At 41.3% G+C, this 24259-nt stretch overlaps 2 protein-coding genes across 3 annotated transcripts in view; one reads left to right on the top strand and one right to left on the bottom strand.

Annotated features, from left to right (window-relative positions):
- The window catches only part of LOC133608890 (UDP-glucuronosyltransferase 2B37-like), a 696509-nt gene that overhangs the window by 198303 nt on the left and 473947 nt on the right, over positions 1 to 24259 (top strand). The window lies entirely within an intron of this gene.
- hcn4 (hyperpolarization activated cyclic nucleotide-gated potassium channel 4) overlaps positions 1 to 24259 on the bottom strand; it is a 309786-nt gene that overhangs the window by 54509 nt on the left and 231018 nt on the right. Inside the window, exons 5-6 of the mRNA XM_061964494.2 lie at positions 15652 to 15798; positions 15188 to 15428 (exon numbers count right to left, since the gene is read on the bottom strand). Coding sequence (XP_061820478.2) covers positions 15188 to 15428; positions 15652 to 15798 — 388 coding nt within the window. The remainder of the gene's footprint in view (positions 1 to 15187; positions 15429 to 15651; positions 15799 to 24259) is intronic.

The raw sequence follows: 24259 nt of genomic DNA, 5'->3' as shown, positions 1-24259 counted from the left end.
GTATAACAGACAGAGTTTAAATACAGAAATGGCTAAACTATTCTTTATACAAGGATAATGCCGCATCTGTAGTACTGTGTCACCAGCTGGTCTCATGGCTGTAAGACAACACTGAAACCAATCTTTTCTGTCTATAAGCAGCCTCTGAAAGTCCTGGACATGAAACATTTTCGTTATCGCCACTTTAATATATTGGACAATTATAAACTACTGAGTTGGGAAAATTTTGTAAAGTGTCACAATGCTAATCTGATTTTTAAAATCTTACATGGTTTGGCCCCACCAAAACTTTCTGATTTTGTACATCTGTGCAGGAGGCAAAGTAGATCCGCCTCCTCCAACAACCTGATTGTTCCCCTCAGGAAAAGTGCCTTCAGCCAGTCGGCCTTCTCTGTGAGGGAAGTCCAGTTTAGGAACAATATCCCTTCTCATACCCGCTATGTTGATACATTAAGGCAGTGGTGTCAAAGTCAAGGCCCGCGAATGAATTATCTATGGCCCCCAGGATGATATTTGATTAGTATTAGAACCGGCCCACAGGCCACAGTCGCCGGCTGCTGTTTTGCACGCATCAATACTCCATCAGTGTTGACGGTAGGAATTTTCAAAATGGGGTGCCCATCAAGTCATAAAAATAGGGTCCAGAGTAAATTTTTGGGGTCCCACTTTTTTGTAACCGTTTTGAAAACAAATGATAAATGTATGCATTATCCTGTTGTATCTCACATTCTATATTGTGTTTTGGAAAAAGGTTGTCATAAACGTTACTTGGGTCATTACAAAAAATAATAGAAAAGAAAACACATTTATATTCATATGTAAATGTTATAAACATTCATTCACTTTCTTCTTTCCTTCATGGATCTAAACCGGTGGTTCTTAACCTTGTTGGAGGTACTGAACCCCACCAGTTTCATATGCGCATTCACCGAACCCTTCTTTAGTGAAAAATAAAATGTTGGGGTTTTTTCAAATTCAAGACAAAGTAATATGTTTTTCGTAACACTTTAGTATGGGGAACATATTCTAAGTAACAAAGACTTTAGAGTTTTTTGGTTAGGGTTAGGGTTAGAGGGTTAGGGCCAGGGTTAGAGGGTTAGGGTTATAATAAGGTCGTGCTGAATAAGGCATTAATAAGTACTTAATAATGACTACTTAAGAGCCAATATGTTACTAATTTGCATGTTATAAAGCAACTAATTAATGGTGAATATGTTCCCCATCCTAAAGTGTTACAATGTTTTTTTACTGGTGCACAAAATGAATCGTGCATGAACATCATCTTGTTCAAAGAAAACAACCAACATAAACTCACAACAAATTACACACCTGCAAATCAGTGTGACTTCTGCTGTTGCCGTATCCATAATACGCAGATAGGGAGAAGTTTTTATTTACACGATGAGTCAGGTGTGTCTTGACCTCCGCCGAACCCCTGAGCCCGACTCACCGAACCCCTAGGATTCGATTGTACCCAGGTTAAGAACCACTGACCTAAACTTAACCGCTGCCGGTATTTTTTTCCTATATTTTTATTGTAATATTTTCAGAATGTGTTTTTTCTATTTCTATTTTTTATTTACACGATGAGTCGGGTGTGTCTTGACCTCCGCCGAACCCCTGAGCCCGACTCACCGAACCCCTAGGATTCGATCAAACCCAGGTTAAGAACCACTGATCTGAACTTAACCGCTGCCGGTATTTTTTTCCTATATTTTTATTGTAATATTTTCAAAATGTGTTTTTTCTATTTCTATTTTTATTTACACGATGAGTCGGGTGTGTCTTGACCTCCGCCGAACCCCTGAGCCCGAGTCACCGAACCCCTAGGATTCGATCGAACCCAGGTTAAGAACCACTGATCTGAACTTAACCGCTGCCGGTATTTTTTTCCTATATTTTTATTGTAATATTTTCAGCATGTGTTTGTTCTATTTTTGGCCAGAGTAAAACAAAGTAAACAATCTGGAGTTTTCTTTATTTTTAAGTTTTAATGCCATGATTTTAATAGTCCGGCCCGAGTGTGCACAGATTTTTCTCCATGCGGCCCCTGAGCTAAAATGAGTTTGACACCCCTGCATTAAGGCTATTCAACAATATGCTAAAATCATGGCTACTTGAGAATCAAACTTGTGTACATCATCATTAATGTATTTTATTTTTTTGCTGCTTTCTGCTACCTGCCTGCTGCCAGTGTAACCATGCCTGTGTGTAATATTGTCCTTGGTGCTGTCGAAGCATAAAGTGTAGTGCTTGTACTGAATGTTGCCGTAGATGTGTGTGAGATATTAATCAATTGTTTTATTATTTGAAGAAAGCTATTAATGATTGTTGTTTTTATTTTATTTTATTTTGCAGCTGTTACATATATTGTAATATTGTACATGGTAATTGTTATATATTGTATATATTATATAATATAATATAATATAATATATCAGTATATATCATATACTATATATGTTTAATATGTAAATATTACATATATGTTATATTTTGTATTGGGTAACACTTTAGTATGGGGAACATATTCACCATTAATTAATTGCTTATTAACGTAACAAAGACTTAATTTAGAGTTAGTTGGACACTAGGGGAACATATAAGGGTTAGGGTTAGGGTTACTAATAAGAAATAATTCTGAGGTTATTGGGGGAAGACTCTTAGTTAATAGCTTACTGGTTGTATAATAAGGCCATGCAGAATAAGGCATTAATAAGTACTTAATAATGACTAATCAAGAGCCAATATGTTACTAATTTGCATGTTAATAAGCAACTAATTAATAGTGAATATGTGTTCCCCATACTAAAGTGTTACCTTATATTGCTACTACGGTACATTTTTAGTCTACTTTATACCTGCATTATCCCTTCCATCCTTACACTTTCCATCCTTTGTAACTGAGCTACTGTGTGTAACAATTTCCCTTGTGGATCATTAAAGTTTGTCTAAGTCTAAGTCTAAGTTTAAGTCTAAGAAACGAAAGTTGGAAACTAGCTTTGTACACTGCAAAAACTGAAATCTAAGTAAGATTAAATATCTCAAATAAGGGGGATATTTGCTTATTTTCTGTCTGATAAGATCATTCTTCCCACTAAGCAGATTTTATGTTAGAGTGTTTTACTTGTTTTAAGGGTTTTGGTTAGGGATGTCCGATAATGGCTTTTTGCCGATATCCAATATTCCGATATTGTTCAACTCTTTAATTACCGATACCGATATCAACCGATACCGATATCAATCGGTATATACAGTCGTGGAATTAACACATTATTATGCCTAATTTGACAACCAGGTATGGTGAAGATAAGGTACTTTATTATTTATTATTATTTTTATAAGATAAATAAATTAAAAACATTTTCTTGAATAAAAAAAGAAAGTAAAACAATATAAAAACAGTTACATTGAAACTAGTAATTAATGAAAATTAGTAAAATTAACTGTTAAAGGTTAGCGCCCCCTGCGACCCCGAAGGGAATAAGCGGTAGAAAATGGATGGATGGATGGAGGTTAGTACTATTAGTGGACCAGCAGCACGCACAATCATATGTGCTTACGGACTGTATCCCTTGCAGACTGTATTGATATATATTGATATATAATGTAGGAACCAGAATATTAATAACAGAAAGAAACAACCCTTTTGTGTGAATGAGTGTGAATGAGTCTAAATGGGGGAGGGAGTTTTTTTGGGGTGGTGCACTAATTGTAATATGAATCCTCTTTTTTATGTTGATTTAATGAAAAAAATAAAAAATAAAATAAAAAACGATACCGATAATAAAAAAAACAATACAGATAATTACATAATTACATCTCTAGTTTTGGTCCTAAATGATCTCAGTAAGATATTACAGCTTGTAGCTGAGATTTTATGACCTATATTGAGTAAAACATGCTTGAAACTAGAATATCAACTGTTGCAAAGCTGTGTCATCGACACTCACAAGTATAAAACTACTTTTTTAAAGTAATAATTTCTTATTTCAAGCATGTAAAAAAAAAAAAATCATGACTTTGACACAATTGTGTCTCATAATTAAAACAGATGACAGCCAAATGGACTTTACTGTTTTATTTTCAATGAAACAATAGAACATATGTACTCATATAGTAGTACAGTTGTTATAAGTGAGAATATACTTATTTTAAGGTATTTTTGAGTTCATTGAGGTTAGCTAATTTTACTTGTTTTGTAAAGTCTTGACAAGCCAAATTTTCTTGTTCTATTGGCAGATAATTTTGCTTAGTTCAAATAAAATACCGCTAATTTTTGTATTTTTTTTCCTCGTTTTTGAACACTGACTTTTTGCAGTGTAGCTCAAACGTATGCACAATGTTGATTAATGTGCGCTGTCCATACTTGCCAACCCTCCCGAATTTTCCGGGAGACTCCCGAAATTCAGCGCCTCTCCCGAAAACCTGCCGGGACAAATATTCTCCAGAAAATCTCCCGATTTTCAGCCGGAGCTGGAGGCCACGCCCCCTCCAGCTCCATGCGGACCTGAGTGAGGACAGCCTTTTTTCACGTCCGCTTTCCCACAATACAAACAGCGTGCCTGCCCAATCACGTTATTCTATACGAGGCGTCCGGCATACCGCCGATGAGCATGGTGCAGATGGAGAAGATCTTCTCGGCGTCCGTGTTGGTGCACACGTTGCCAAAGCCGACGCTGGTCAGGCTGCTGAGGGTGAAGTAGAGGGCGGCGATGTACGAACTGCGCACCGATGGGCCGCTGACCATGTTGTTGACATAGGGCATCTCCAGGCGTTTGCCCAGCTCATGGAGCCATCCTCGGGTAAGAGACGGGAGGACAACAGGGTGACAAGAACTAAATCATCCAGACTAGAGATACATTGTATTGTAGCCGAGTGTCCTGGGTTCGCCTATACAGTGTACTTATATAAGAAAATAATAAACGGGAGACATTAGAGCACGTTCGGTAGCCACCGCTTCTTTAATGTAAACTTCACACACCTTCTTCCACAACCACACACACACCCTACGTCACAGCCCTACGGCAACTCTGGAGGGACAAAACTCCTCCTCCTTACCTAACACACTCCGGTAACTTGGGACACCCTGAACTGTTTGTTACAGTATTATTATGTTTATCTTACCTAAAAATAAATATATTTATCAATTAAAAAAAACAAAAAACTAAATAAATTTTTACTATATTTTGCTAAAAACATCTAAATTAATTGTATTTTTATTTGTATTTTTTCTGACTCCTTATTCCATCCAGCCATAGAATTATACATTAAAATAAACATATTTGATATAATTAATTTTAAATGATCATAATAATTAATTTTAAATGACCTTTTTAATTATTAAAATATTGCTTGTTTATCAACAACTTTAGCATTTTATTCATTACATTTTGAAGCTCTCAGAAGCCAAGTTATGTTATATTCCTTAAGATTTATTTATGCAAGTTTGAAGTATCAATTATCTAAACACAGTTTTGTTTGCATATTTTCAGAATGTAGATATATATATATATATATATATGTATGAAATACTTGACTTGGTGAATTCTAGCTGTAAATATACTCCTCCCCTCTTAACCACGCTCCCACCCCCCACCTCCCCAAATCGGAGGTCTCTAGGTTGGCAAGTATGGCACTGTCCTTGTTCAAAGAAATGAAATGAAAAATTAAATGAACATGCAGGTCTGGTTTGTTGGTTTGTTGAAGATTTTTCGTTTTTGTATTTTTTTTTTTTGGTCAAGCCCATTCAGCATCTGCAGTGGTGGGTTTTACGCCACAGAGAATACAGTGCACGTCAGCTTCGTCGGCGAATTCACGCAGCGTAACTCATTCATTCATCGACAGGCTGAATTATTTACGCCATTATGTACTCAGCAGTCTGCTCCACTTTGTTAGCTGTTGGATTAGCTTGAGCCAGAGAAAGGCCTAATGTCTAAAGTGGACACGACATGTCCTGGATGGGAGCGTCGGCTTGGGCACACAGCGATCCGAGCGCCGAGAGGGGGAAATGTAATGTGACTGTAGTCCTAATGCCAAGGGACACATGAAACGCTGCCAAGCCTGCTCTCTGGATAGGACGACAACATGCACACTCCCTCCTCATGCCTCCCCCCCCATGCACTTGTCCTCTCCTCTGACTATTGAAACACTTATCTGAACAGCATCTCCGCCGCCCGTCTCGGCGGCCGGCCCGAGAACCTTGTTGTGACGTTTTAGTTCATCCTTTTGTTAGCGGCGGTAATTGATGTGTTGGCCGTGGAGGCTCTTTGCGGGCTCTGTGACCTTGCGTGAGGCCGGTTTGAGGTGCTTATCAAAAGCTGCCTTTGATTGCACCTCGTTTTGCTTCAGAGTGAGACGTGACATGAGAGGGGCGGGGGAGGGAAGGAGCGGCCGCACGACTCTGCCATCTTTCTGCGACTTTCCTAATCTCTGCCGGAGTCCGGGGGTGAGGAAGCTAATAGGTCTTCAATACCAGAGTGCCTTTCTCGCAGAGTTATGGCGCTGACAAATGGCCGCCCGCACCGAGTGAGTCAGCGAGGCCGGGTAATCCCCCTCCGGCGAAGACCTTTGCACGCTTTATTCGGGCAAAAGAAGAAAACTATTCACTTACAACAAGTAAGTTGAAACTCTTCAAACTTAAAGGCCTACTGAAATGCGATTTTCTTATTTAAACGGGGATAGCAGGTCCATTCTATGTGTCATACTTGATCATTTCGCGATCAATCAATCAGTCAATCAATGTTTATTTATATAGCCCTAAATCACAAGTGTCTCAAAGGGCTGCACAAGCCACAACGACATCCTCGGTACAGAGCCCACATAAGGGCAAGGGAAAACTCACCCCAGTGGGACGTCGATGTGAATGACTATGAGAAACCTTGGAGAGGACCGCATATGTGGGTAACCCCTCCCCCTCTAGGGGAGACCGAATGCAATGGATGTCGAGTGGGTCTGACATAATTTTGTGAGAGTCCAGTCCATAGTGGATCCAACATAATAGTAAGAGTCCAGTCCATAGAGGGGCCAGCAGGACACCATCCCGAGCGGAGACGAGTCAGCAGCGCAGAGATATTCCCAACCGATGCACAGGCGAGCGGTCCACCCCGGGTCCCGACTCTGGACAGCCAGCACTTCATCCATGGCCACCGGACTTGTGTACCCCCCCCCTCCACAAGGGAGAGGGGAGCAGAGGAGAAAAGAAAAGAAACGGCAGATCAACTGGTCTAAAAGGGGGGTCTATTTAAAGGCTAGAGTATACAAATGAGTTTTAAGATGGGACTTAAATGCTTCTACTGAGGTAGCATCTCTAATTGTTACCGGGAGGGTATTCCATAGTACTGGAGCCCGAATAGAAAACGCTCTATAGCCCGCAGACTTTTTTTGGGCTCTGGGAATCACTAATAAGCCGGAGTTCTTTGAACGCAGATTTCTTGCCGGGACATATGGTACAATGCAATCGGCAAGATAGGCTGTAGCTAGACCGTGTAGTATTTTATACGTAAGTAGTAAAACCTTAAAGTCACATCTTACTGCCATATTTTTGCTGAAAGGATTTAGTAGAGAACATCGACGATAAAGTTTGCAACTTTTGGTCGCTGATAAAAAAGCCTTGCCTGTACCGGAAGTAGCAGACGATATGCGCGTGACGTCACAGGTTGTGGAGCTCCTCACATCTGCACATTGTTTACAATCATGGCCACCAGCAGCGAGAGCGATTCAGACCGAGAAAGTGACGATTTCCCCATTAATTTGAGCGAGGATGAAAGATTCGTGGATGAGGAAAGTGAGAGTGAAGGACTAGAGGGCAGTGGGAGCGATTCAGATAGGGAAGATGCTGTGAGAGGCGGGTGGGACCTGATATTCAGCTGGGAATGACTAAAACAGTAAATAAACACAAGACATATATATACTCAATTAGCCACAACACAACCAGGCTTATATTTAATATGCCACAAATTAATCCCGCATAACAAACACCTCCCCCCTCCCGTCCATATAACCCGCCAAAAGAACTCAAACACCTGCACAACACACTCAATCCCACAGCCCAAAGTACCGTTCACCTCCCCAAAGTTCATACAGCACATATATTTCCCCAAAGTCCCCAAAGTTACGTACGTGACATGCACATAGCGGCACGCACGTACGGGCAAGCGATCAAATGTTTGGAAGCCGCAGCTGCATGCGTACTCACGGTACCGCGTCTGCGCATCCAACTCAAAGTCCTCCTGGTAAGAGTCTCTGTTGTCCCAGTTGTCCCAAGCTCGACTGTCATCTTCCGGGAATGTAAACATTGAAACACCGGCTGTGTTTGTGTTGCTGCAGCCGCCCGTAATACACCGCTTCCCACCTACAGCTTTCTTCTTTGCTGTCTCCATTGTTCATTGAACAAATTGCAAAAGATTCACCAACACAGATATCCAGAATACTGTGGAATTTTGCGATGAAAACAGACGACCTAATAGCTGGCCACCGTGCTGTCCCAAAATGTCCTCTACAATCCTTGACGTCACTCGCTGACGTCATCATACCGAGACGTTTTCAGCAGGATATTTCGCGCAAAATTTAAAATTGCACTTTAGTAAGCTAACCCGGCCGTATTGGCATGTGTTGCAATGTTAAGATTTCATCATTGATATATAAACTATCAGACTGCGTGGTCGGTAGTAGTGGGTTTCAGTAGGCCTTTAAAGTGTTTACAAAGTACAAAGAAGAAGAACACCATGATAAACATTCTGAATTCATTTCATCCATCCTTCCGTTCAATTCTTCAAAATAATCTTACTAAACTCACCATATGAAATGTAACTTACTTCACCGAGTATTATTTATTTATTTATTTATTTGTATTGTGATTACTTATGGAGTCTATTGTGAATAAATTGAGAACAGGAACTGAACAAACGTTTTAGCAACGAGAAAAGGAGTAGGATTAAATAAGCTCTGCTTCTTCCTACTCCTTTTCGAACATGTCGGAAAAGAGAAACTGGAAATTGTGATGTATCATGTTGTATGCTTGCATGTTCCAAATAAACTCAAAGTCAAGTGGACCACCTGTGTAACCGAAATAGCATTGAATAAAAGACACATGGATTCCTTCTCAGCAAAGCAACAATGGATCACTTTGAAGTTGATGTCATTTGAATTAAAAAGTGTCAACTTACTTAGACTTAGACTTCCTTTTTATTGCCGTTTAAATTTGAACTTTACAGTACAGATAAGAACACAAATGTGTAGCATTAGCTCGTTGTAGTGCAGGATAAAAGAGCTATAAGGCGCAGATATGAATAGATTACTGAACAGATAAATACATTTCACTTTTGCATATGCATCCACGTTTACGGATGTATGTTATATTGTCTTTATAGTCCAGCGAGTTAATCCGTTTTTTGGGGGGAATTGAGGGGATTATCCATCTTCTTGCGCCTATCCGAGGTCGGGTCGCGGGGGCAGCAGCCTAAGCAGGGAAGCCCAGACTTTTCTCTCCCCAACCACTTCGTCTATCTCTTCCTGGGGGATCCCGAGGCGTTCCCAGGCCAGCCGGGAGACATAGTCTTCCCAACGTGTCCTGGGTTTTCCCCGTGGCCTCCTATCGGTCGGACATGCCCTAGGGAGGCGTTCGGGTGGCATCCTGACAAGATGCCCGAACCACCTCATCTGGCTCCTCTCGATGTGGAGGAGCAGCGGCTTTACTTTGAGCTCCCCTCGGGTGATAGAGCTTCTTACCCTATCTCTAAGGGAGAGCCCCGCCACCCGGCAGAGGAAACTCATTTCGGCCGCTTGTACCCGTGATCTTGTTCTTTCGGTCATAACCCAAAGCTCATGACCATAGGTGAGGATTGGAACGTAGATCGACCGGTAAATTGAGAGCTTTGCCTTCCGGCTCAGCTCTTTCTTCACCACAAGGGATCGATACAGCATCCGCATTACTGAGGACGCCGCAAAGATCCGCCTGTCGATCTCAGGATCCATTCTTACCTCACTCGTGAACAAGACTCCGAGGTACTTGAATTGCTAAGCAGAAGAAGATGGATGGATGGATGGAAGCGAGAAATAGTGATTTACAAGCTGAACTGTGGATCGACGTTAGCCGCCAGCGAGAATGCTACATCGTGTTGAGGACGCCTTCGTTTGCTTGTCGACCGTGTCATCAACATGTGCAGTATTATCGTGATATGACGACAGTATTAAAAGCTGTAGCGCCATATAATTTATGTTGGATATCGTCTACATCGGGCAACCTTAGTTATAAATCATGAATAAAAAAGGCTTGTCGGCCCCAGGAATTCGTCTGGCAAGAAGGCTCATCACTCACTGCAGTTTTGTCCACGCAAAAGCAGTCCAAAAGAAGGAGCAGACATTGACAAGGTAAAATAAATCACATTTTTAGGTATAATAATAGATGATAAAAAGAACTGGGAATCACATATACAAAATATATACAACATAAGATGGCAAGAAATACTTCAATATAAATAAAGCAAAATATGTCCTAGACCAGGGGTGCCCAAAGTGGGGCCCAGGGGCCAAGTTTGGCCCGCCAAGTACAAACCCCGTTTCCATATGAGTTGGGAAATTGTGTTAGATGTAAATATAAACGGAATACAATGATTTGCAAATCCTTTTCAACCCATATTCAATTGAATGCACTACAAAGACAAGATATTTGATGTTCAAACTCATAAACTTTTTGCAAATAATATTTAACTTAGAATTTCATGGCTGCAACATATGCCAAAGTAGTTGGTAAAGGGCATGCTCACCACTGTGTTACATCACCTTTTCTTTTAACAACACTCAATAAACGATTGGGAACTGAGGAAACTAATTGTTGAAGCTTTGAAAGTGGAATTATTTCCCATTCTTGTTTTATGTAGAGCTTCAGTCGTTCAACAGTCAGGGGTCTCCGCTGTCGTATTTTACGCTTCATAATGCGCCACACATTTTCGATGGGAGACAGGTCTGGACTGCAGGCGGGCCAGGAAAGTACCCGCACTCTTCTTTTACGAAGCCACACTGTTGTAACACGTGCTAAATGTGGCTTGTCATTGTCTTGCTGAAATAAGCAGGGGCGTCCATGAAAAAGACGGCGCTTAGATGGCAGCATATGTTGTTCCAAAACCTGTATGTACCTTTCAGCATTAATGGTGCTTTCACAGATGTGTAAGTTACCCATGCCTTGGGCACTAATACACCCCCATACCATCACAGGTGCTGGCTTTTGAACTTTGCGTCGATAACAGTCTGGATGGTTCGCTTCCCCTTTGGTCCGGATGACACGATGTCGAATATTTCCAAAAACAATTTGAAATGTGGACTCGTCAGACCACAGAACACTTTTCCACTTTGTATCAGTCCATCTTAGATGATCTCGGGCCCAGAGAAGCTGGCGGCGTTTCTGGATGTTGTTGATAAATGGCTTTCGCTTTGCATAGTAGAGCTTTAACTTGCACTTACAGATGTAGCGACGAACTGTATTTAGTGATAGTGATTTTCCTTTAGAGATTGATGTCGGTTTTTGATACAGAGCCGTCTGAGGGATCAAAGGTCACGGTCATTCAATGTTGGTTTCCGGCCATGCTGCTTACGTGGAGTGATTTCTCCAGATTCTCTGAACCTTTTGATGATATTATGGACCGTAGATGTTGAAATCCCTAAATTTCTTGCAATTGCACTTTGAGAAACGTTGTTCCTAAACTGTTTGGCTATTTGCTCACGCAGTTGTTGACAAAGTGGTGTACCTCGCCCCATCCTTTCTTGTGAAAACTTTTGGAAGCTGTTTTTATACCCAATCATGGCACCCACCTGTTCCCAATTAGCCTGCACACCTGTGGGATGTTCCAAATAAGTGTTTGATGAGCATTCCTCAACTTTATCAGTATTTATTGCCACCTTTCCCAACTTCTTTGTCACGTGTTGCTGGCATCAAATTCTAAAGTTAATGATTATTTGCAAAAAAAAAAAAATGTTTTTGCCAAAAATTGCCATCTATTGGATGTGATGATCTTCGCTACCTGATATACAGTATGTTGGTATGTGTCTAAATCAGGGGCGCCCAAACAAATCAAATCATGCAGGGCCATTTTGGTAGTTTTTGTCTTCAAAACCAGTACAATATATACATTTTTATTTTCAAATAATTAGAAAATGCAATTTGGGGCTAAATTGTGTGTGACTGTTGGAGTGCCAACCTGAAACAGTTAGTACACCGGCCAGATAACATCAAGTAACAAAAACTATCGCTCATCCGTGCGGACTGGACACTGGCCAAGAGTTGGTGTGCGGCCGAGGGTTGCTTTGTTGGGTCTGCTCCTGTCTCTGGCCATGCTCCCTCCCCACCCCAGCAGACGATGGCGTGGAACACCGCAGAGGCCACCACAGTGTGTGTGGGTGTTGAAATGATGTTTTTGTTTGGTTGCTTGTCTATGCATGGTGCAATCGTGTGTGCACAATGTATATTATTGGTTGGTTATTTCCTGGTTTTTTTTTGTTGTTTTACTTTTGTGGCTGTGTGTAGAAATGGCACTGCAGGAGTGGCAGCTGGTTGCATCAGCTCTGCTCTTTTAATGTCTTTAATGGTCTTGACGCCCGAATGCAGCTGAGATAAGCTCCAGCACCGGTAGAAATGGATGGATGGATGGCTGTTACCCTCTTACACACGTTTATGTGTGCTATGGCTATGAGGTTTTTCCCCCCTTGGCCTCAGTCTGGATTCCAGACTGAGTCTCCAGAGGCCCAGGCTTAGACTGATTTTTTTTTTCTCACCCCCCTAGTGTTTACCTGTTTCTCACCTTTTTTGGAAGGGGCGCCGGAAGTTGGCAGACCCGTCAGCGATTCCTGTTCTGTCTCCCTGTAATGTTTGTCTGCTCTTGAATGGGATTGTGCTGAAAATCTTAATTTCCCCTCGGGGATTAATAAAGTACTTCCGATTCTGATTCTGATTCTGTTGTATGAGCAAAACCAGCTTAAAAAGGTACCCTTGGTATCATGTTAACAATAACATGCTTACATTGCATTAGTGAAACACCAAAATATAAATTGCTAAATACTTGTTGAGTTAGCTCAAAAAAGCTAGCATGCTAATGTTAGCAAGCTAAAATGCTAACTGCAATGTGCATCAAGTATACTAAAATATGACTAAGGTGTTTGTAAACCTACAAACCCCGTTTCCATATGAGTTGGGAAATTGTGTTAGATGTAAATATAAACGGAATACAATGATTTGCAAATCCTTTTCAACCCATATTCAATTGAATGCACTACAAAGACAACATATTTGATGTACAAACTCATAAACTTTATTTTTTATTTTTTTGCAAAAAATAATTAACTTAGAATTTCATGGCTGCAACACGTGCCAAAGTAGTTGGGAAAGGGCATGTTCACCACTGTGTTACATGGCCTTTCCTTTTAACAACACTCATTAAACTTTTGGGAACTGAGGAGACACATTTTTTAAGCTTCTCAGGTGGAATTCTTTCCCATTTTTGCTTGATGTACTGCTTAAGTTGTTCAACAGTCCGGGGGTCTCCGTTGTGGTATTTTAGGCTTCATAATGCTCCAAAACCTGTATGTACCTTTCAGCATTAATGGCGCCTTCACAGATGTGTAAGTTACCCATGTCTTGGGCACTAATACACCCCCATACCATCACAGATGCTGGCTTTTCAACTTTGCGCCTATAACAATCCGGATAGTTCTTTTCCTCTTTGGTCCGGAGGACACGACGTCCACAGTTTCCAAAAACAATTTGAAATGTGGACTCGTCAGACCACAGAACACTTTTCCACTTTGTATCAGTCCATCTTAGATGAGCTCAGGCCCAGCGAAGCCGACGGCGTTTCTGGGTGTTGTTGATAAACGGTTTTCGCCTTGCATAGGAGAGTTTTAACTTGCACCTACAGATGTAGCGACCAACTGTAGTTACTGACAGTGGGTTTCTGAAGTGTTCCTGAGCCCATGTGGTGATATTCTTTACACACTGATGTCGCTTGTTGATGCAGTACAGCCTGAGGGATCGAAGGTCACGAGCTTAGCTGCTTATGTGCAGTGATTTCTCCAGATTCTCTGAACCCTTTGATGATATTACGGACCGTAGATGGTGAAATCCCTAAATTCCTTGCAATAGCTGGTTGAGAAAGGTTTTTCTTAAACTGTTCAACAATTTGCTCAAGCATTTGTTGACAAAGTGGTGACCCTCTCCCCATCCTTGTTTGTGAATGACTGAGCATTTCATGGAATCTACTTTTATACCCAATCATGGCACCCACCTGTTCCCAATTAGCCTGTTCACCTGTGGGATTTTCCAAATAAGTGTTTGATGAGCATTCCTCAACTTTATCAGTATTTATTGCCACCTTTCCCAACTTCTTTGTCACGTGTTGCTGGCATCAAATTCTAAAGTTAATGATTATTTGCAAAAAAAAAAAGTGTATTAGTTTGAACATCAAATATGTTGTCTTTGTAGCATATTCAACTGAATATGGGTTGAAAAGGATTTGCAAATCATTGTATTCCGTTTATATTTACATCTAACACAATTTCCCAACTCATATGGAAACGGGGTTTGTACAAAATTAGCTAAAAAAAAAACTAGGACACTAACAATGGCATGCTAACAGGTACCATAGTGGCTCAGTGGCATTGTGGTTAGAATCTCCGCCCTGAGATCGGTAGGTTGTGAGTTCAAACCCCGGCCGAATCATACCAAAGACTATACAAATAGGACCCATTACCTCCCTGCTTGGCACTCAGCATCAAGGATTGGAATTGGGGGTTAAATCACCAAAATGATTCCAGAGCGCGGCCACCGCTGCTGCTCACTGCTCCCCTCACCTCCCAGGGGATGGAACAAGGGGATGGGTCAAATGCAGAGGGTAATTTCACCACACCTAGTGTGTGTGTGACTATCAGTGGTACTTTAACTTAACTTTAACTTTATAAAACCGTGTTGCAAAAAAAGGTCAGTTAGACTAATGTTTAACGTCGGTTATAGAAAACATTCCAACCCTTTATTCTTCTGGATGTGTCCTACATTGAAGAGACCGCTTGTGATGTGAATGAAGGGAAAAAAAGTCTTGCATAAACCATGAGGGACACTTTTAAGGGAGGTGGCAAGCGCACCACTCAAAGCTCAAAGGGAGCTGATATCGAATAAATCACGGAGGAATAATTTGAGACTTACCGCCAAAATAGGAGCCGTCCGACAGCTTGGTCTCTTTGCTGCCCTTGGTGAGCACGCTGACCACTCCGTGCTGGATGAAGTACATTTTCTTGCCGATGGTGCCCTCTCTGATGATGTAATCCCCAGGCTGGAACACCTCAAACTTGAGCTTGGTGAGCATGGAAGTGACAAAGTTGGGGTCGGCGTTGGCGAACAGAGGCATGGACGCCACCAGCTTCCGACAGTTGAAGTTGATGATTTCCTGCAACAGAAATGAGACGGCGTGTGACAAAAAAACGCAATGACCCGACGCAACTATAGGAAAGGCTAACGTCGACATTTCCTTTCCTTTTCCTGAGATCCTCCATCCCTGCCAGGTAAAATGTCAGCGAACAAGAAGTGAACCGAGGGGAATGCCATTTTTTTACCCTCCCCTCCCACCCGTGCACCATTATTCACAAAGCCCCAAACACTCGTTCCCTTACCTCTCGGAGCGGCTCGTTCAGCTCCCCGAGGATGCTCTCCTCGTCGAACATCTTGCCCTGGTAGCGGTGCTCATAGTAGTCGTGGATTCTTTGCCTCATGTCTGCAGGTAGCTTGTGGAAGGACATGTATTGCTCCACTTGCTTGTACTGTGAGGGACACACAAAGACAACAGTCGGGTCACTCATAGGCCTAAGGCGGGGGTCCGCAACCTAGTTTTCTTTCAGAGATGTGTGAAAATGGAAAAAAGACAAAGAAAAAATTATATTGTTTGTTTTAACATATTTTTTGTAGGAGAGAAAACATGACACAAACCTTCCTGATTGTTATAAATCCCATTGTTTATGTTTTACATGCTTCACTGATGAGAGTGTTTGGCAAGCACCGTTTTGTCCTACTAATTTCAGCGATCCTTGAACTCATCGTAGTTTGTTTACATGTGCAGCCAAAGAAAGACGTGTTTTATGCCACTCCTTCTTTGTCTCATTTTGTCCACCAAACGCTTTATGCTGTGCGTGAATGCACAAAGGTGAGCTTTTGTTGATGTTATTGACTTGTTGGAGTGCTAATCAGGCATATTTGGTCACTGCATGACTGCAAGCTAATCGATGCTAACATGCTATTTAGGCATGTTAGTACATTTTGCAGCATTATGCCTCGTTTGTAGGTATATTTGAGCTCATTTAATTTCCTTTACTTATGTCCTCTGTGTATTTAATTTGCATGTCTCATGCCACATTATCTGTATGTAATATTGGCTGCATTTCTGATAGTTGTTTGTGCGCCATGTTGTTCCAGACCAGAGCAAACGTTACCCAGCTTGCAAAGATTGTAATAAATCCATTAGAAGAAGACAGCCTGCCGTTTCCTTCAACTTGGACACACACATCTATACACCTTTGGTCATTCTAAGACAGTCATTTCCAGGAGTTATCTCACCCTCTGAGAAGTTTTACTAATGTTTTCCAAATGTGTAGAATAAATATTACATTTCAACATTTCTGTCAACGAAGATTTGCGTCATACTGCGACACATAGTCATTTTGATAGTAGGCTAATATAGCTAATTAGCCACTTATGCCATGTGTTGTCCTCAATATAACACTTATATAAGACTTTTATTTTTTTGTATTTGTGGTCCAATATGGCTCTTTCAACATTTCGGGTTGCCGACCCCTGATATAGTGGGTTAAGTTGTGGTTTATATAGTATTAGGTGTAGACTGGAGCCTGCAGTGCCTCAGACTGGAAGTCTCTGCAGAGAGTGGTGAGGTCATCAGGACTCCTCTTCCTCCTATCCAGGAAATCGCAAAAAGCCGCTGCCTGACCAGTGCTCAGAAAATCTGCAGAGACTCCTCCCACCCCCACCAAGGACTGTTTTCACTGCCGAACTCTAGAAAGAGGTTCCGTAGCAGAACCTCCAGTTTCTGTAACAGCTTCTTCCTTCAGGCCATAAGACTCTTGAACGCATCTTGGACTTTCACAATATGATGCTAGACTCACTCGAGTCCATTGCATCCGGTCTCCCCTAGAGGAGTTTCTCATTGTCATTCTCATTGACATCCCAGTGGGTTGTGAGTTTTTCCTTGCCCTTATGTGGGATCTGAACTGAGGATGTCATTGTGGCTTGTGCAACCATTTGAGACACTTGTCATTTAGGGCTATATAAATAAACATTGATTGATTGATTGATCATAATAACCCCCTCAGTTCCCCCCAAAAACGGATTAACTCGCTGGAATATAAAGACAATATAACATACATCCATAAACGTGGATGCATATGCAAAACTGCAATATATTTATCCGTACAGTAATCTATTTATTTATATCTGCACCTTATTGCTCTTTTATCCTGCACTACAACGAGCTAATGCAACGGAATGTCGTTCTTATCTGTACTGTAAAGTTCCAATTTGAATGACAATAAAAGGAAGTCTACGTCTAAATCTAAGTCTAATATAGTGGTTGATGTACAAACCCCGTTTCCATATGAGTTGGGAAATTGTGTTAGATGCAAATATAAACGGAATACAATGATTTGCAAATCATTTTCAACCAATATTCAGTTGAATATGCTACAAAGACAACATATTTGATGTTCAAACTGATAAACAATTTTTTTTTTGCAAATAATCATTAACTTTAGAATTTGATGCCAGCAACACGTGACAAAGAAGTTGAGAAAGGTGGCAATAAATACTGATAAAGTTGAGGAATGCTCATCAAACACTTATTTGGAACATCCCACAGGTGTGCAGGCTAATTGGGAACAGGTGGGTGCCATGATTGGGTATAAAAATAGATTCCATGAAATGCTCAGTCATTCACAAACAAGGATGGGGTGAGGGTCACCACTTTGTCAACAAATGCGTGAGCAAATTGTTGAACAGTTTAAGAAAAACATTTCTCAACCAGCTATTGCAAGGAATTTAGGGATTTCACCATCTACGGTCCGTAATATCATCAAAGGGTTCAGAGAATCTGGAGAAATCACTGCACGTAAGCAGCTAAGCCCGTGACCTTTGATCCCTCAGGCTGTACTGCATCAACAAACGACATCAGTGTGTAAAGGATATCACCACAAGGGCTCAGGAACACTTCACAAACCCACTGTCAGTAACTACAGCTGGTCGCTACATCTGTAAGTGCAAGTTAAAACTCTCCTATGCAAGGCGAAAACCGTTTATCAACAACACCCAGAAGCGCCGTCGACTTTGCTGGGCCTGAGCTCATCTAAAATGGACTGATGCAAAGTGGAAAAGTGTTCTGTGGTCTGACGAGTCCACATTTCAAATTGTTTTTGGAAACTGTGGAAGTCGTGTCCTCCGGACCAAAGAGGAAAAAAACCATCCGGATTGTTATAGGCGCAAAGTGTAAAAGCCAGCATGTGTGATGGTATGGGGGTGCATTAGTGCCCAAGACATGGGTAACTTACACATCTGTGAAGGCGCCATTAATGCTGAAAGGTACATACAGGTTTTGGAGCAACATATGTTGCCATCCAAGCAACGTTACCATGGACACCCCTGCTTATTTCAGCAAAACATCAACGTGGCTTCATAATAAAAGAGTGCGGGTACTAGACTGGCCTGCCTGTAGTCCAGACCTGTCTCCCATTGAAAATGTGTGGCGCACTATGAAGCCTAAAATAGCACAACGGAGACCCCCGGACTGTTGAACAACTTAAGCTGTACATCAAGCAAGAATGGGAAAGAATTCCACCTGAGAAGCTTCAAAAATGTGTCTCCTCAGTTCCCAAACGTTTACTGAGTGTTGTTAAAAGGAAAGGCCATGTAACAGTGGTGAACATGCCCTTTCCCAACTACTTTGGCTCGTGTTGCAGCCATGAAATTCTAAGTTAATTATTATTTACAAAAAAAAAATAAAGTTTATGAGTTTGAACATCAAATATCTTGTCTTTGTAGTGCATTAAATTGAATATGGGTTGAAAAAGATTTGCAAATCATTGTATTCCGTTTGTACTTACATCTAACACATTTTCCCAACTCATATGGAAAGGGGGTTTGTAGTATTGTTATGTCTGTAAACATTTAAGCTTGAAGACGGCCCTCGTATCGGGCCTAAAAAACAAAGACAGCGCTCTTCAAAAAGCGTGCACAAGATAAGATATATCACAGTGTGTGTTTATCAAAGAGAAAAGGTGTTAGTGTTTATGTCGTTTGTTAAAAATGAAAGTAATACAAGCGGATGCGGCGAGCAGAGATGTACATCAAAGCACACGGAGAGCCCCTCAGGAATAATAACAGGTAGCATCCTTGACCCTCAGCCAAAGAATAACAAAAAAAAGAGAGAGGGGGGGAATAAAAGAAATTAAGCATTCATAGGCTGATGCTGGAGCAACGCTTTGATCATCATATCCCCTGTTGCCAACAATGTCTCCATTGAATGACCTCTGAGGTCCCCACTCCCACTATGTTAGCTGACCTCACCGGCCTGGTCAACAGGCAGGGATCATCAAGAGGACGACGGAAGCAGCACAGTAAAGTCTTTTTGGGGGAGAGACCCACACAGACTATTTTCATAAATGAATGAAAAAAAAAACTAGGTAACGTCATCCCTGTCACACACACACACACACACACACACAGTCACACCTCGCTGTGTTCGTAATCCTCCTTTACGCAACGTATCACCCACCCTGCTCTCCTTTCTGCCCCGCACTCCTCCGTGCCAAATTTAGCTGGCTTATTTCAGAGTGACGTCAATGTTTTCCGAATGCATCTCACACACTGAATGTACGTACAAGCACACACATCTAAGGCAAACCAGATGTATGTGATGTTAAAGGGCGCCTCTAATGCTAACATTGCCACTTGTGTAATAGCGATGGTAGGCCTGTTTTCCAACAAGTTTTAGCACATTTTGAAACGCCAACTTTTAGCTCCAAAATGTGTGCAGGCCAGCTAATATAACCTACAGAAGGCTGGAGGCATTTTCATATTGCGTAGTATTTGTTTTGGCAGCACCCTGAAATATGATATTTTTGCGCAAAATTAAAAGGAATTATCAAATATACGCTATATTGGCAAAAGTATTTGGCCACCTGCCTTGACTCACATATGAACTTGAAGTGCCATCCCATTCCTAACCCATAGGGTTCAATATGATGTCTGTCCACCTTTTGCAGCTATTACAGCTTCAACTCTTCTGGGAAGGCTGTCCACAAGGTTGCGGAGTGTGTTTATAGGAATTTTCCATCATTCTTCCAAATGCGCATTGGTGAGGTCCCACGCTGATGTTGGTCGAGAAGGCCTGGCTCTCAGTCTTCGTTCTAATTCATCCCACAGGTGTTCTATCGGGTTCAGGTCAGGACTCTGTGCAGGCCAGTCAAGTTAATCCACACCAGACTCTGTCCTCTATGTCTTTATGGAGTGGACTGGTGCACAGTCATGTTGGAAGAGAAAGGGGCCCGCTTCAAACTGTTCCCACAAGGTTGGGAGCATGGCATTGTCCAAAATATCCTGGAGCATTCAAAGTTCCTTTCACTGGAACTAAGGGACCAAGCCAAACTCCTGAAAAACAACCCCACACCAGAATTCCTCCTTCACCAAATTTCACACTCAGCACAACGCAGTCCGAAATGTACAGTTCTCCTGGCAACCTCCAAACCCAGACTCGTCCATCAGATTGCCAGATGGAAAAGCGTGATTCATCACTCCAGAGAACGCATCTCCACTGCTCTAGAGTCCAGTGGCGACGTGCTTTACACCACTGCATCCCACACTTTGCATTGGACTTGGTGATGTACGGCTTGGATGCAGCTGATCGGCCATGGAAACCCATTCCATGAAGCTCTCTGCGTACAGTACGTGGGCTAATTGGAAGGTCACATGAAGTTTGGAGCTCCTTTGCGGCACTAACACTTCCGGGACGCTACAAAATACACCCCCGCTACCACCAAACCTCCCCCCCCCCACACACACACACCTTGTAGCGTCCCGGAAGAGTTAGTGCTGCAAAGGGTTCTGGGTATTTGTTCTGTTGTGTTTAGGTTGTGTTACGGTGCGGATGTTCTCCCGAAATGTGTTTGTCATTCTTGTTTGGTGTGGGTTCACAGTGTGGCGTATATTTCTAACAGTGTTAAAGTTTTTTATTCGGCTACCCTCAGTGTAACCTGTATAGGTGTTGATGAAGTATGCGTTGCATTCAATTGTGTGTGTGTGCAGAAGCCGCACATATTATATGACTGGGCCAGCACTTGTCGGACTGGCTGAAAAGCAGACATGACGATTTACGGTAGGGGCACTGAAGTTTGGAAGACTCCCGGGAGGGTTGGCAAATATTAGAATTAGCGGTGAATGCGGTGTTACCGTGGCACTGCGGCAATATATAATCGGCGGGCCAGCTTCAGTGTTAATTTGATATCGCCTCAAGGGCCAAGTGAAATTACACGGTGGGCCAAATTTGGCCCGCGAGCCAGAGTTTGACACCCATGTTCTATATGAAAGCACTCGTGGGCCAGTCTGGTGTCATCTCCAGTCTGGATGAGGATCTTGGGCGGCCAGTTAAGTAGCGCTGGTCTAGTGAGTGCGGTCAATATGTCGGTGCCCTTTTCTCACCGGAAGTTGAGTAACTTTAAGGTCCTGGACCTATAAGTTATGTAAGTAGTAAGGTTATCCCGATACAAATATTTTGGTACTGGTACCAAAATGTATTTCGATACTTGGATACTTTTCAAAATAAAGGTGTCCACAAAAAATATCATTATTGGCTTCATGTTTTAACAGAAAATGTTATGGTACATTAAACATATGTTTCTTATAGGACTCAAAGAACAATTTTAGAAGATTGAAATAGAAATTAAAAGGCAATAATAAACACATTGGGCTTTTCTTATTGCATTTGAAAAACAATTTACAATTGTACATATTACATATAGTCTGCCATAATCTAGGAATACGTTAGAATAGAAAATAAAGCATTTTTGACATTATTTAATGCTTCATGATTTATGGTTGCTACTCTTGGTCTGTGCTTTGAAGGAGAACTGTACTTTTTTTGGAATCTAACATGTAAAAAGAACTAGGTGGTTAGAAATGCAGTAAATGGGAGCAATCAATTTTGGCCGTGCGCGACCCGAGGGTCCCTGGTTCAATCCCCACCTAGCCTTACTGCCCCACCCGATCCTTAAGATCAGCCGATCAGCTGCTGTTGACGGTCCCCGACACAAGGCTGAAGCTTAGAGGTGACAGAGCTTTCGCCGTTGCTGCTCCCAAGCTCTGGAACGACCTACCCCTGAGTGTTAGACAAGCCTCCTCTCTTCCTGTTTTTAAATCTCTCTTAAAAACATACTTTTATTCCATGGCTTTTAACACTGAGTGATATCTATCCTGCAATGGCGCCCCATAATACACCTGCTGTGATCCTGTTTTTATGTTTTTATGTTTTTATTAATTCTATTTTAATTATTTATTTTTTATCGTGTTCTGTTTGTGTTGTGTTGTGTTTGCTCGGTACTCGTTTTATCTTTTAACCTGCTCATTGTACAGCACTTTGGCTACCCCTGTGGTAAATTTTAAATGTGCTCTATAAATAAAGTTGATTTGATTTGATTTGATAGTACCAACCTCGTCATGTCCGTTGTGTCCTGAGCAAGACACTTCACCCTTGCTCCTGATGGGTGCTGGTTAGCGCCTTGCATGGCAGCTCCCTCCATCAGTGTGTGAATGTGTGTGTGAATGGGTAAATGTGGAAGTAGTGTCAAAGCGCTTTGAGTACCTTGATGGTAGAAAAGCGCTATACAAGTACAACCCATTTATCATTTATTTACCTCTAAATCACTTTAAAAATGCATTTAAAAAAAACCATCAACAATACTTTATTTACATTCAGTAACCTGTATAAAAACCAAGCTGTAGGGATTATTATTGTAAGACCAGACACTGACAAACTATTTTTCTATCGTAGTAACACATCAGCGTCCGTCAGCTCCAACGTCTCACTCTTCCTTCGTGCTCGCTTCTATAAGCAGCAGTATATTTAGCTTCAAACGTATAAGGTTGTAAATCCTCATTTGTCCAAAAAGAGTCATTTTTGTTGTTTGTTACCAAATCTGCCATGATTAAAAGACACGCTCAGGTTTGATACCGGAAGTAGGAACACACATGTTGCCAGAATTCAGACATGTGCTGCTATGGAAACAATGAAACAGAAATCAACGCGCGGAATATATCAGTCTCGGAAATTATTATTAAAATAATTATCAAAATACAGTAAATATTGAATATATTACATATTGTTATGAACCTGTCTGTTACTACATTAAAAATATATCCTTGCAGTGTGTACCGTATTTTTCGGACTATAAGTCGCAGTTTTTTTCATAGTTTGGCCGGGGCGACTTATACTCAGGAGTGACTTATGTGTGAAATTATTAACACATTACCGTAAAATATCAAATAATATTATTTAGCTGATTCACCTAAGTGACTAGACGTACAAGATTTCATGGGATTTAGCGATTAGGAGTGACAGATTGTTTGGTAAACGTATAGCATGTTCTATATGTTATAGTTATTTGAATGACTCTTACCATAATATGTTACGTTAACATACCAGGCACATTCTCAGTTGGTTATTTATGCCTCATATAACGTACACTTATTCAGCCTGTTGTTCACTATTCTTTATTTATTTTAAATTGCCTTTCAAATGTCTATTCTTGGTGTTGGGTTTTATCAAATACATTTCCCCCAAAATGCGACTTATACTCCAGTGAGACTTATATATGTTTATTTATTATGCATTTTCGGCCCGTGCGACTTATACTCCGGAGCGACTTATACTCCAAAAAATACGGTATATGTTGATGGAGGGTTTTGAAGTCGTTTTAGAGGCTTTGAAGACTACATTAGCTGCATCTTCCAAGCATGTTTTATCATCTTTAAAATCTAAAAAAAAAAAAGCGAGTTCTTGTCTCTCATAATGATTGAAAACGATAGGCAAAATCCCAAAAAACTGCAGTTCCCCTTTAAGACTGTCATGTCTGTGTGACCATGTTTTGTATTAGTCATGTTTTGTTTTGTTTAGTTATTGGACTCTTTAGTTTCTGGCTTTTCACTCCCTTGTCTTGTTTCCATGGTTACCCA

The sequence above is a fragment of the Nerophis lumbriciformis genome, linkage group LG06 (genome assembly GCF_033978685.3).
Source record: "Nerophis lumbriciformis linkage group LG06, RoL_Nlum_v2.1, whole genome shotgun sequence".
Classification (NCBI taxonomy): domain Eukaryota; kingdom Metazoa; phylum Chordata; class Actinopteri; order Syngnathiformes; family Syngnathidae; genus Nerophis; species Nerophis lumbriciformis.
Note: the sequence above shows the minus strand (reverse complement) of the source record. Positions and strands in the feature narration are given on the sequence as shown.